This window comes from Emys orbicularis, chromosome 6 (assembly GCF_028017835.1).
Source record: "Emys orbicularis isolate rEmyOrb1 chromosome 6, rEmyOrb1.hap1, whole genome shotgun sequence".
Lineage (NCBI taxonomy): Eukaryota > Metazoa > Chordata > Testudines > Emydidae > Emys > Emys orbicularis.
Genome location: NC_088688.1, coordinates 26,042,990 through 26,057,218, shown reverse-complemented (window position 1 = coordinate 26,057,218; position 14,229 = coordinate 26,042,990). Strand labels below are relative to the sequence as shown.

Below are 14,229 nucleotides of genomic sequence, written 5' to 3'. Positions count from 1 at the left end.
ATGTTGGATAAATCTCATTTTCTAGGGTTTTTTATTGTCTTTTCTGTTAAACTTTCTACAAAAAATTGTATAAACCGTTAAGTAGAGAATCTCTATCTACAAAATGCTTTCTTTCATGTGGATTACATTACTTGATGTACATTTAATATAATAGACTGACATTTATAAGCACATAAAAATCATTTTACGTAATACGCTGCGAAATACGTTGACTCCTCCTCCGCCTCACCCCTGAAGTGCCTCCTCCTCTATCCTCCCCATCACTTTCATCGTCCTCTGTCTCAGCTGCATTGTTTTTAGGGCTGCCTCCTCCAAGCAGCGAGGTAATTGCTTTGTTTCGAGCATTTGTGCTAGCTGAAACCTCCCCATCTTCTTCCTCTTCATCAGGATCTAAGTGTTCCATAAGGAGCTTGAACTACAAAAAGATACATTAAACCAGATATTATTCTAAAAATTTACAAGTGTCTTATTACATTTTTTAAAAATAGAAAGGAAAGGGAAGAAAGCAGGGGAAGAGAGATTGCATACAAACTTCACAATTAGTTGGTGTATTTTGTGGGGGGTTCTTGAATACAGAAGTAGTTACTTTTAAATACTATTTTTTACTAAATGTAGAAAGTTTTCTTCCTGTTTTTATATTTAGTTAAAGTGATTATTTAAAAAAACTCAAGTAAACGTTACAAATTAAATAGGTTTGGACTGTCCAGTGTTCCTCAGATGGAAGTGGACTGGGGAAAAGTGGTGAATATTCATAATGCTACGAATAAAAGAAGACATCAGGAAATCAGAAGGAATAAGATGTTTCATAAAGTCTGAAAATCTACGATCTACATTCCTCAACATTAAATTTATTTTAAGTGTTTTTTTATTTGCTATACAGATTTTGGTACAGAGCTTAGTAAAGGCCTAATATTTCAAGGTACTAAACACTGTCAACACCCATTTAAATCAATGAGAATTGTCGGCACTCAGTACTTCACAAATCATCAGTATTTCAGAATTTATATACATTATAAATTCAAAACCACCTTCCAAATGCTCAAAGTTAAAAAATTTTCAAAATACAAGTTAAAACTATGCTGTATAATCTAGCTGAAGAAGGTTAAAATTGTTTTCTAGTACAACTCTACTTACATCCAAGTATTGTTTTACTATACTCCTCTTCACATCTTCAGTGATCTTGGAATTAGCCATATCACTTCGTAGAAAATCTAGCGTCTGTTTCGGATGGAAATGCACTCCTGTCTTCCTATTTATTGCTTTATCATATACTTTTGCAGATTCGGATGGAGAATATTTCTGAATTTTACTATTAAAGAAAACAAAACCCAGACATTTAGGAGAAAATGTTTTTTGGCTTTAAAATTAACAATTCTGTTCTTCTTATTCTGTATTAATTAGGCATCAGTCAATGTAAGCAAGGAAACTATTGCTATCCTGTATATATGTCATTAATGCAGTAAATTTAACTAGATATATTTTTTCATGAGATCTGCATGTTATAAAACCCATTGCTTAAAAAGTTAATAACCATGCACTTGAATAGAACTCACTAATCTAAAAGACGAGGAGCAGTCTGCCATTAAGTATGATTCTTACCTATCAGAGAATCCACAAAGATTCTTTAAATGCTGTTTTAGCATCAAAAGCAACAATATGCCTTGGGAGACATTTGCAAATTCAATTAAAGGAGCTGAATTGTCTGGCAAACATTTCATCACAGCATTTATATCATTTTCTTCACCAGAATCTGAATCAGAGTCTACACGTTTACGTAACTTCCGAGGCTTGATAACTTCTTCTTCACTTTCACTTTCACTCTCACTCTCACTATTACTGTCACTTTCACTCTCCTCATCAGATGAAGGTTTCCTCTCTTTTCTTTTGTCCTTTACCATAGACTGGAAGACAGAGAAGATGACAAATATTTAAGAATTATGATAGCATTCAAAAAGATCCTTCCATAATCAGTGGCGGATTAATAATTTTGCCACCCCTAGGCCGGGAAATAATTGCTGCTCTGGCCCCGCTCCGACTCCGCCCTTTTCCTGCCCCCATTCCAACCCCCTCCCCAAAGTCCCCGCCCCAACTCCGCCCCCTCCCTTCCCCTATTGGATCCCTTCCCCAAATCCCCGGCCCTGCCTCTTCCCCCAGCGTGTGGCGTTCCCCCTCCTCCCCCCTCCCTCCCTGCCCCGCGAAACAGCTGTTTCGCGGTGCAAGCGCTGGGAGGGGAGAGAAACAGGACGCCGCGGTGTGCTTGCAGAGGAGGCAGAGGTGAGCTGGAGCAGGGGGGCGGGGCGCAGAGGGGAGCTTCCGCCCCTGAAAATTTGTCAGCCTAGGCAATAATACGGCGCTGTCCATAATCACAATTCTCTTAAGTGTGCGAATTGCCTTTTTTTAAAATGTTTTTAGTTCACAGATTATTTGAAATCCACAGACTAAAATGTACTTAACTGTAGTTCAATGACTAAAACATGTTAAAAGTATAAACCTCTTGTTCCGAAACAAAAATTTCATATATGTCCAAAACTTGAGTGCTGATCACAACACTGAGATTGGATGTTGAGAAACCATGCCACCCTTACTTCTGCGCTGCTGCTGGCAGTGGTGCTGTCTTCATAGCTGGGCGCCCAGCCATCAGCCACTGCTCTCTGGCCACCCAGCTCTAAAGGCAGTGCCGCTCCCAGAAGCAGTACAGAAGTAAGGGTGGCAATACCATACCTTTGAAGACAGACCACCTTTTACAAGTGACCACTTCTTCTAACTGCAATGAGTGGTCACTCTTGGCAGGTTTTGCTGTTGTCCATTTTTATGATTAATAGGAATATGAACAAGTGTCTTAAAATATCATTTGGTTTGCCTTTCTAGATAGAGTTCAAATATTCAAACAGTTTTATTCTTAAAATCTGACAGAGGTTTTCATATGCTCTCAGGAGCCATGACATACATGCAAAGCTTCTCTCCAAGGAAACATTTATGTTGATAATGTGGATAAGGTAAAGGAAATTCTATCACCACATTTGCTATTATATAGCCATAATATGTTTCAGGAAATACAGAATGTATAAATGCATACAAAGTATTATAATTAGTTCAAGCCTACTCGAATGAGACAGGCAGAACGAAACTGAGAGACTTACAACTAGTAATATTTTTAAAATCAATAAATCAAAAAACATTTTAGAAATGGCACTTATTTACCTATATTTATAAGCAGGATTGACTGCTCTATTTAATCTCAGGAAAAGAAAAATTAGCTATCAAAATATTGTTAACAAAACACAAAAAGGGATCTTTACAAAATTTTGGTTAAGCAGTGTAATAAAACAATGTTTATGTGCATGTTAAGGAGACAGGAAAATTTACATGTGTGTAACTGGGCTTCTTTGAAGGTATCATTTAACTCAATTCCTTCTCTTGGTCTTGTGCTTCTGGTATGACAGAGCTAGGGATTTCGCTATATCTGAATGTTTTTTGATCTTCTGAAACTAAAGTAAACGCACATCATAGGCAGATGAAAATGCCAATGCCAAAATGCCACTTAAATATTCATTTCTTTCTTGATGAGCAGGAAAGAAATAATTTCGCGGTAAATTTCCCTGGACTATAAGGTGGATAGAAAGCTGGCTAGATCGTCGGGATAAACGGGTAGTGATCAACGGCTCCATATCTAGTTGGCAGCCGGTTTCAAGTGGAATGCCCCAAGGGTCGGTCCTGGGCCCGGTTTTGTTCAATATCTTCATTAATGATCTGGAGGATGGCGTGGACTGCACTCTCAGCAAGTTTGCAGATGACACTAAACTGGGAGAAGTGGTAGATACGCTGGAGGGTAGGGATAGGATACAGAGGGACCTAGACAAATTAGAGGATTGGGCCAAAAGAAACCTGATGAGGTTCAACAAGGACAAGTGCAGAGTCCTGCACTTAGGACGGAAGAATCCCATGCACTGTTACAGACTAGGGACCGAATGGCTAGGAAGCAGTTCTGCAGAAAAGGACGAGAAGCTGGATATGAGTCAACAGAGTGCCCTTGTTGCCAAGAAGGCTAACGGCATTTTGGGCTGTATAAGTAGGGGCATTGCCAGCAGATCGAGGGATGTGATCATTCCCCTCTATTCGATATTGGTGAGGCCTCATCTGGAGTACTATGTCCAGTTTTGGGCCCCACACTACAAGAAGGATGTGGAAAAATTGGAAAGAGTCCAACGGAGGGCAACAAAAATGATTAGGGGGCTGGAGCACATTACTTATGAGGAGCGGCTGAGGGAACTGGGATTGTTTAGTCTGCAGAAGAGAAGAATGAGGGGGGATTTGATAGCTGCTTTCAACTACCTGAAAGGGGGTTCCAAAGAGGATGGATCTAGACTGTTCTCGGTGGTACCTGATGACAGAACAAGGATTAATGGTCTCAAGTTGCAGCGGGGGAGGTTTAGGTTGGATATTAGGAAAAACTTTTTCACTAGGAGGGTGGTGAAGCACTGGAATGGGTTACCTAGGGAGGTGGTAGAATCTCCTTCCTTAGAGGTTTTTAAGGTCAGGCTTGACAAAGCCCTGGCTGGGATGATTTAGTTGGGAATTGGTCCTGCTTTGGGCAGGGGGTTGGACTAGATGACCTCCTGAGGTCCCTTCCAACCCTGATATTCTATGAAGTACAATTTGTGACTGAAATAAATATCTGTATGGTAGAATACTCAAGAAGTCAGTCATTAAAAAAAAGACAGTTATCTTTTCCATGACTGGCATTCTTCGAGATGTGTTGCTCATGTCCATTCCATATTAGGTGTGTGTGCTCACCACACGCATCGGTGCAGGAAGTTTTTCCCCCAGCAGAATCCATAGGGCACCGGCTCTGGTGCCTTCTGGAGTGGTGCCTGCATGGCACGGTACAAGAGGCGCCACCAGCTCCCCCCACCCTCAGTTCCTACTTGCTGGAAACTCCAACAGTGGGGAAGGAGGGAGGGTTATGGAATGGACATGGGCAACACATCTCTAAGAACACCAGTTATGGAAAAGGTAACTGTCCGTTCTTCTTCGAGTGCTTGCTCATGTCCATTCTGTATTAGGTGAGTCTAAAGCAGTACTCCTGGAGGTGGGTAGGAGTTCATGGATGTGTAGATTGCAACACAGCTCTGCCGAACTCAGTGTCATCTCTGGCCTGCTGAGTGATGGCAAAATGAGTGGTAAATGTGTGAACAGAGAACCACGTTTCAGATCTACAGATGTCCTGGATAGGGATGTGCTCCAGGAAGGCCGCTGAAGACGCCTGAGCTCTCGTTGAGTGGGCTCTGACAAGCGGCGGCAGCAGAACCCCAGCCAGGTCGTAACACGTCCTTATGCATGAGGTGATCTAATTGGAAATCCTCTGCGAGGACACCGGGTGACCCTTCATCCTATCCGCTGTAGCGATCAAGAGTTGAGTCGATTTTCGGAAAAGCTTGATACATTCTAAGTAGAAAGCCAAGGCCCTCCGGAAGTCCAGGGCGTGAAGACACCTCTCCTCACTGGTCTTGTTCAGTTTGGGAGTGGTTAATGAGGAAGGAAGGAGAAAAGGAGGAAGATGTCCTTCCGGGAGAAAGATGTCCTGGTTCACATGGAAAGTGGAGACCACCTTTGGCAGGAAGGCTGGGCGGGGCCACAACTGAACCTTATCTTTATAGAAGACTGTGTACGGAGGTTCTGAGGTCAAGGTTTTAATTTCAGAGACCCGTCTTGCCAATGTCACTGACACAAGGAACGTGACCTTCCAGGACAGGTGGGAAAGGGAGCAGGAACCCAGCGGCTCAAAGGGCAGGCCGGTCAGCCTAGAGAGAACCAAGATAAGATCCCACTGCACCACAGGAGTCCGTACCTGCGGGAAGAGTCTCTCGAGACCTCTCAAGAATCTGACCGTCATGTCATGGGAAAACACTGTCTGTCCATGGCCGGCGGGTGAAAAGCGGAGATGGCTGCTAGATGCACTCTAATGGAAGAGTGCGCCTGGCCCTGGTTCCTCAAATGGATCAGGTAGTCCAGGACAGCCAGTATGGAAGAATGCGAAGGAGTGATGCCATGCTTGGACACCCAGCAGGAAAACCTCGTCCACTTGGCCAAGTAAGTCAGTCTGGTTGAGGGCTTCCTACTCCCCAGGAGGACCTGTTGGGACTCCTTCTGAACAGTCCGTTCCTCAAGGTTGGGGTGTAGGAGCTGGCCATGGTCCTGTGGCAGCAGGTCCGGGCGGTTGGGCAGGGGCCAGGTTGGGGCTGCTGACAAGCTCATGGGTGTGCTGAATCAATGTTGGCGAGGCCATGCTGGGACAATCACGACAACCTGCACTTTGTCTCTCTTGATCTTTGCCAGGACCCTGCCGATGAGTGGAATCAGAGGGAATGCGAACATCAGGCTCCCTGACCACGACAGGAGAAAGGCATTGGAGAGGAAGCCCTTGCTCAGACCTTGCCAAGAACAAAACCGGTGGCATTTCCTGTTCTGTCTGGTAGCGAACGGGTCCACTTAGGGAGTTCCCCACCTTTGGAAGATCACGTAGGCTCCCTCTGGATGGAATGACCACTCATGGTGAGAGGAGAAGTCCCTGCTGAGCTGGTCCGCCAGAGCATAATTGACACCGGGAAGGTGACAAGCTTCCAGGTGGCTTTCATGGCTGATGCAGAAGTCCCCATTGATGGAGTGCCTCTTGACAGAGAGCTGACGAGCACGCTCCCCCGTGCCTGTTGATGTAGAACATCGAGGTTGTGTTGTCCGTTAGGACTCATACCACCTTGCCCGGCAGATGGGGCAGGAAGACTGCCAGCCGGACTGCTCGGAGCTTCTTGACATTTATGTGCAACTTCACCTCCCCCATCCTTACACTACAGTCAAAAGAAGCTATAGTTCCACCTATAAAATGGCCATAAATCCATATTTAAGTACCTACGCAGTCTGAGTGTATGCTCATCAGCACCTCTGAAAGTATGGTTACTTATTTAATTGCTTAATTACTGATTTTGTTGTCCAGTTACAGGCACCCACAATTGCAAACTCATTGGCCTGCTAAACCCAGGGTTGTGAGTTCAATCCTTGAGGGGGCCACTTAGGGATCTGGGGCAAAATCAGTACTTGGTCCTGCTAGTGAAGGCAGGGGACTGGACTCTATGACCTTTCAAGGTCCCTTCCAGTTCTAGGAGATGGGATATCTCCATTAATTTTAATGAAGTCTTGAATGGATGCCTCAAGAGATCTGAGGTACTGTTACAACCAGAGTTTGGGATAATGTTTCCAATTCTCGGGGATACCCCAATACATTCATCAAATTTAGAAGAAAGAAAAGGGACATAAGACAACTTATTTGAGCAGTGTCAACACACCAGCAGAAAAGCCTTTAACCTACACTGGCATGTTGCACAAGGAGATTTGATGCAGTGAAAGCCAGGTACGCCATTTGTACATCTTTTACTGAGGAAACATCAAGGAGCCATCTAGACACATCCGAACTGTGGCAGTGCAGAAAACCCACCCTCAGTGTGGATCCTGATGACTTCAAAGGATGAAATGGTATCAAATCAAAATGGACTTAAAGAAACAGCAGTGCACCAACAAGTAATGCCAGAGCACTGGGGACCCTACAGAAAGCAGGACAGACAAAAAGTGCAAATGATATAGACTCACATTCTAAACAAAGCTGCAGGACTGAGAGGAGGCAGGCATTGGATGCACCTGTCCTGGCACCAGTGGGGAGCTCCTTTATTGAATGTAACACTGCTCTACAGCCAAAATGCTTCTGAAATAAATGTAGTCAAACTTTACTACTTCTGGGTCACTGAGAACGAAAATGATGCTTAAAATTGTTGATTGGCTCTAGTTTTCAAGATATGCTATTGGGTCAGTATATACGACCCTTGACTTGGGAATGGCGGAGGATAAGTGCGTTATAAAGGGAAGGGATCTCAATTTAAACCAGAAATGACTAAAATACATCTTTGACTGGATCTATGACTAAATCTATGACTGGGTTTGGACAGTACTTGCTTTTTAGGCAAAACAATGAATCATGCAATCTGAAGCTGGTATTGCGTCATACATGCTATGAATTGCATCATGTTATTCCTAGAAGTCATGGATGATGCAATCATAACGAAGCTTACATCACTCTGCTGAACAAATTGCCCTAGATCAGCTCTAAAAATCATACAGTGTCGTGCTCTCTTATTTGTCAGTGTTTGATTTTGCAAAGGGACACATTTCTGTTTAGCCAACGTGAGCAGAGATGCCTCGTACTTGTGTGAACAGTGCAGATAACTTCTGCTATGTTTGTGGTGAAGTGACTTTTGCATCACAAAAGCGCAGTATAACCACTATGGTTAAGAAAGACTATCACCTTTATTTTGGCTGCAAAATTGGAGATCAGGACAAGAGGTGGGCCCCACACATATGCTGCAACACTTGTGCAACAAATCTTGGCCAGTGGTTGAACAGGAAAAGGAAATCTATGCCTTTTGCAGTGCCAATGATTTGGAGAGAGCCAACAGATCATACCAGCAATTGTTACTTCTGCATGGTGCCGCCAGTTGGGAAAGGTGTGTCAAAGAAGAAAAAGTGGACTGTGCATTATCCAAACATTCCATCAGCTATACGCCCAGTACCCCACTGAGAAGGACTGCTGGTTCCTGATGCACCAGAATCATTCTCACTTGAGTCAGACGAGGAAGAGGAAGAGGATGAAACTTCTGGTCCTGAACCATCAATGTCACAGGACCCACATTTTCTCCCATCCTCCTCCTCTGAACCACACCTTATAAACACAAGGTGAACTGAATGACCTTGTCAGGGATTTGGAACTACCCAAGAGTAAGGCAGAACTGTTGGGCTCCAGACTACAGCAGTGGAATCTCCTGGCAGATGATGTTAGGGTTTCCATGTTCCGTGACCGTCAAAAGGATCTTGTCCCATTCTTCTTCATGTAAGGTGATCTTGTAGCCTGCAACAACATCGATGGTGTGATGGCAGCCCTCAACATCGTTCACGATCCAGATGAGTGGAGACTGTTCATTGATTCATCGAAGACGAGTCTTAAAGCTGTTTTACTGCATAATGGCCATGTTTTGCCATCAATTCCAGTTGGTCATGCAGTCCATATGAAGGAAACCTATGACAACATGAAACAACTTTTGAGGTGCATAAACTATGACCAACATCAGTGGCAGCTTTGTGGCGATTTGAAGGTTGTTGCTCTCTTGCTTGGTCTGCAGACTGGATACACAAAGTACTGCTGTTTTCTCTGCGAATGGGATAGTCGTGCAAGAGATTCCCACTACATCAAGAAAGATTGGTCACTCCGACAGTCATTGGAGCCTGGGAGGAAAAAAGTGTTCAGCATCCACCACTTGTTGAATCAAGGAAGATTTTGTTACCACCCTTACACATCAAGCTGGGTCTGATGAAGAACTTTGTCAAGGCCATTGACAAAACACAAGCAGCTTTCAAGTACCTCCATGGAAAATTTCCAAGGTTAAGTGAAGCTAAGATAAAGGAAGGTGTCTTTGTTGGTCCTCAGATTCATGAACTTCTTCGAGATGATGCATTTGACCATGCACTGCGTGGCAAGGAAAAGACGGCATGGAAAGCCTTCCAGTTAGTGGCAATAAATTTTCTCGGAAACAACAAGGCAGACAACTACAGGTTGTTGGTGGAAAACCTCCTCAAGGCATACAAAAGCCTTGGTTGCAACATGTCACTAAAGATACATTTTTTGCACTCTCATCTAGATTTTTTTCCACCGAACTGCGGAGCAGTGAGCGACGAGCACGGCGAGCGATTTCACCAGGACATTGCAACAATGGAGAAACGCTATCAGGGCAAATGGAGCCCATCAATGTTTGCAGACTATTGCTGGACAGTGACAAGAGATGCTCCATTTAATGAATACAAGAGACAAGCCAAGAAGCGCCGAGTAGACACTGAATAGGACTAAACTATGTACATAATAGTTTTTTGCCTTTTGTTTCATAATACATTTTATTTATATAACCCTTTTGCTGATTTTTAAAGTGTTACATAAACAGGACAGGTGAAATATTATCATGTAAAGCAACCACAAACACATGAAAAGACTTAGGTCTACAATTTATGATTAAAACTCTACTCTCTACACAATATACATAGACATAAAATGTAAAAACTTAAATATCTTAGAAACAGTAGCCAATCAGTTGTCTTAATTGTCATATTTGAATTCAGCACATCAAAATACATAATAAATAGCACATTTTATCTCTGAAGCAGCCGACTTCTCAAAAATTGTAGACCAGTGTAATCAGAACAGAATGAAAATTGTATGCTTTAAAGGGCCCCAAAGCCCTGGGGCTTTGTACACAAGACACACCTGCGGTGCATCAAAGGGTGAAAAAAGGGATGCTCCTGCCTATCTCACTCTAGGCCAAGACTCCAGAGCAGGAATCTAGTCAATATGGTATCTTTAGAGAACAAGAAAAGAAACAGTAAGTTAACAGATTTTAGTTTTAGATACTACAAGCAATTAATTGTTCATATTTTTAAAACTAGGAAAATTATCTTAACAGGAACCTTTTAAGAATTATTCAGTATATGTTAAGACCAATTAACATGAGTTTTGTACCTATTTCTCAAAAAATTGGACAAGCAAAATAACGAAACAGGCAAATCTAACATCTAACATTAATGTGAATTTTGACATTTTAGATTCACATTTACTTCATTTCTTGTTCTCTATAGGAGGACCCTTTATAAACAGTTAAATTTTTGCTGCAGTATACAATATTATTATGTATAGAAAAGCTATTTTAGGTCAGTTAGAGATTGCTAAATTATATTTTCTCTGATGACTGTATGATTGGACTCATGATAACTAAGACACCTAGTTATATATGCAGAAGGATGCAATTATTAGTACCTATTAGTAATATTAAATATTAGTAATAAAATAAGAATTCTAAAACATTTCTGAACTAGTTTGTTATAATGTGTGATATATAAGGAATACATGATAGTTTGGTATGGTATAAGGGTTTCATTGTCACTTATTCAATTTGTCCTGCATAAGTTGCTCATGACTTTGGCACTCATTAGTAAAGCAGCAATCTCAAACTCATTCATACAAACCTTTAGACAATACTACATATGCATTATATCTTAGATATAAAATATTAGATATTATTTTATTTTGTAAATATTTAACCAAAAATGTTTTACTGGCAAATTGTTCTTTAAAAAGCAACAGTTTGAAAACTGCCCAGTGGTTTTGTAATACTACAGTGGAGACCGACTAGTGGGCAGAATACAGGTGAGGAAATCAAAGGGGAATTCAATTTTTTTATCACTTGCACATTTGTTCTGCATATACATAAGTAAAGATCACAAAGTTTTGTTTTTAATTCAGTGAATTAAGCTCTTGTCTCTCAAAAGCGCTACTATGATTTAAAATACTTCCCCTCTCACAGAGGCCTAGATCAATGATGCTTAGTATAACTGAAAGAGTCAACTACTATTGCAGCTTAAAAAATTACTAGTGAAACTATTTGTAATTAAGAGGCACAAAATGTACACACTATGATGAAGAAAAGTGCAAGTGAAGAGCCATATGGGCAAAGTAAATGAATATATTTGAGCTGTATAGATAGAAACTTTGCCAACAGGCAGATCCATTCAAAACATTTTCTGAGTAGCAAGGGCAACATACCAATAAAGTTAGACTGCTTATGGCTCAGATATTCATGAAGGATTAAAAGGACCTAGACCTAAGTAACCTGGATTCTGGGATCCCCCCTCCCTGACAAACATTACATCTGGCAATGCCAGTCTTATTTTCTTCCATCTCTAATATTTTCCACTGACTTTCAAAATTAATGAAAAATCCTGAAAGTTTCTGAACACAGATCTGTCACACCTTGCCAGAACTGAGAGTGATTTATGCTATTGGTTGCAAAGTAATGTTATTTATTGTCCATGTGTGCAACATTGGAATGACTGAGTAGTACTCATTATGGTGTCAACATAACTTCATTGCAGCAAGTTATTAATAAATCATAAATGCACTTACCTCCTTAAATGACTGTAATAGGTTACTACCAGAAACTGACAGTGTAATGTCTATATGATGCATTATAAACAGTGGCTCTTCCTGTGTTTGATAAGGAAAACACGCTAGATTGTCTGCTATATACAAGAGCATATTCACCTCTGTTTTCTGCAAGTTTAAAAAAATAAACATTTTATATAAATATATATATAATACACACATACAAAAAACATTATAGTCTAGTTTTTGCACTGCTCTCAAAGGGTCTTGGGGTAAAAAGTCAACATGTACTTCATCCAAAGTAACTTTTCTGCCTTGAAAACATTATGCACATGTAAAGTTTTCTTCACACAAGAACTTGCATTATTCCTGCTCTATCCAAACTGGGCTTAAGTAGATATAAAATGGTTGAAGAAGATGTTATTTAAGTGGAAATACATTTAGTTTTGCAGCCAAATAAAAAAGACTATGGAAATAAAGTTAGCCAGGCCAAAATTCACCAAGTCTCAAAAATACATAAAGGAAGGACACCAACATTCATCATTTGAACTTGTTACGGTGTATTTTATGAAAAACTTATTCTAATTTCTTTTTAAATGAGGTACATTTATGTAATGCTTACTGCTGTGTCATCAAAGAGGTTGAGTAAAGAAATTAGAAAGGCTCGTCTGTGTTGACGGTTCCCTCTGATCATGGAGTATAGATGTGAACACAAAGCGCTGGAGGATTCATCATGCCTAAAGCCCCTTACAGGATTCTTTGGGCACGTGTTGATTGCCTGTTGTACCTGGTAAGACATCTTCATACCAGCCACTGCTTTCATCTAAAATTATAAAATATTTATTTTTGTTTAAATTGTGGCTTTCAAAACAGTCACACACACAAAAAATAATTTTGTCAAATTGAAAAATTTTCATTTGAAATTAGTCTTCCTCATCTTATTTTCATTAGCCTCAAATTAAAAACACAATTTTCAAAACCCTACCACTTCCTGCACATTTACTCTTTTCCCATGATTTGTAGTAACCCTGATATTTATTGTAAAATTGAAGCTTTTTTTTTTTTTTTTAAAAAGCCTCTAGCCATTGTGGGTGTGCAGTTAAATTTCCAAATAAACTGATGCAGCGTTGTTTTCTTGAGTTTGCAAATAGACCAAAATAGCTGTAAGAAAGGTAAAAGCAGTCCCATTCATGTCAAGGGGGTGTTGAAATTGAAGTGTAATGACTGTTTTATATTAATATTGTTGTTTCTTTATTAACTGCCCTAATAGAAGCATCCAGCTAAAATGATGATTCAGAGCAGGCAGATATTTCATACATTTAAAACGATTTTCCACAGGAATAATGTTGAAAGTTGTAAAGTTTTCCCTGAGTGTTCTACCGAATTTGATTTTTTGAACTTGCATATGTCTTAACCCTCTCGCCTCACTCTACGTGCACAGGATGACAAACACAAAATCCCAATTATCTGCATGTGCCTCAGTCTGTCAGCTGATTTTAGTTAAGCCCAGGATTTGTTCCAGTTTCAGTATCAACTGGATGCCTGACCAGCCAATGTACCCACCACTCCCTGTGCTTTGGCCTGTGCTTCTATCCCAGGGGTAGGCAACCTTTCAGAAGTGGTGTGCCGAGTCTTCATTTATTTACTTTAATTTAAGGTTTCGCGTGCCGGTAATACATTTTAACGTTTTTTAGAAGGTCTCTCTCTATAAGTCTATATATTATATAACTAAACTATTGTTGTATGTAAAGTAAACAAGGTTTTCAAAATATTTAAGAAGCTTCATTTAAAATAAAATTAAAATGCTGATCTTACGCCACCAGCCTGCTCAGCTCGCTGCCAGCCTGGCGTTCTGTTCACCCAGGCCGGCAGCGGGCTGAGTGGGGCCTGACCTCTGAAGCCCCCCACACCCCCAGAAGGGTGGGTGTGGGGGGCTTCAGAGGTCAGGGCAGAGGGCTGGGGGTGTGTGGAGGTGCAGGGCAGAAGGCTGGTGGTGTGGGGGGCTTCAGAGGTCAGGGCAGAGGGCTGGAGGGGTGTGTGGAGGTGCAGGGCAGAAGGCTGGGGGTGTGGGGGGCTTCAGAGGTCAGGGCAGAGGGCTGGGGGGGTGTGGAGGTGCAGGGCAGAGGGCTGGGGGCGTGGGGGGCTTCAGAGGTCAGGGCAGAGGGCTGGGGGGGTGCAGGGTAGAAGGCTGGGGGTGTGGGGGG

The 14,229-nt window shown here is 41.6% G+C and overlaps 1 protein-coding gene across 1 annotated transcript in view; it reads right to left on the bottom strand.

Moving 5' to 3' along the window:
- NIPBL (NIPBL cohesin loading factor) overlaps window positions 1-14,229 on the bottom strand; it is a 289,092-nt gene that overhangs the window by 1,192 nt on the left and 273,671 nt on the right. Inside the window, exons 42-46 of the mRNA XM_065405961.1 lie at window positions 12,648-12,848; window positions 12,047-12,193; window positions 1,600-1,901; window positions 1,135-1,309; window positions 230-415 (exon numbers count right to left, since the gene is read on the bottom strand). Coding sequence (XP_065262033.1) covers window positions 230-415; window positions 1,135-1,309; window positions 1,600-1,901; window positions 12,047-12,193; window positions 12,648-12,848 — 1,011 coding nt within the window. The remainder of the gene's footprint in view (window positions 1-229; window positions 416-1,134; window positions 1,310-1,599; window positions 1,902-12,046; window positions 12,194-12,647; window positions 12,849-14,229) is intronic.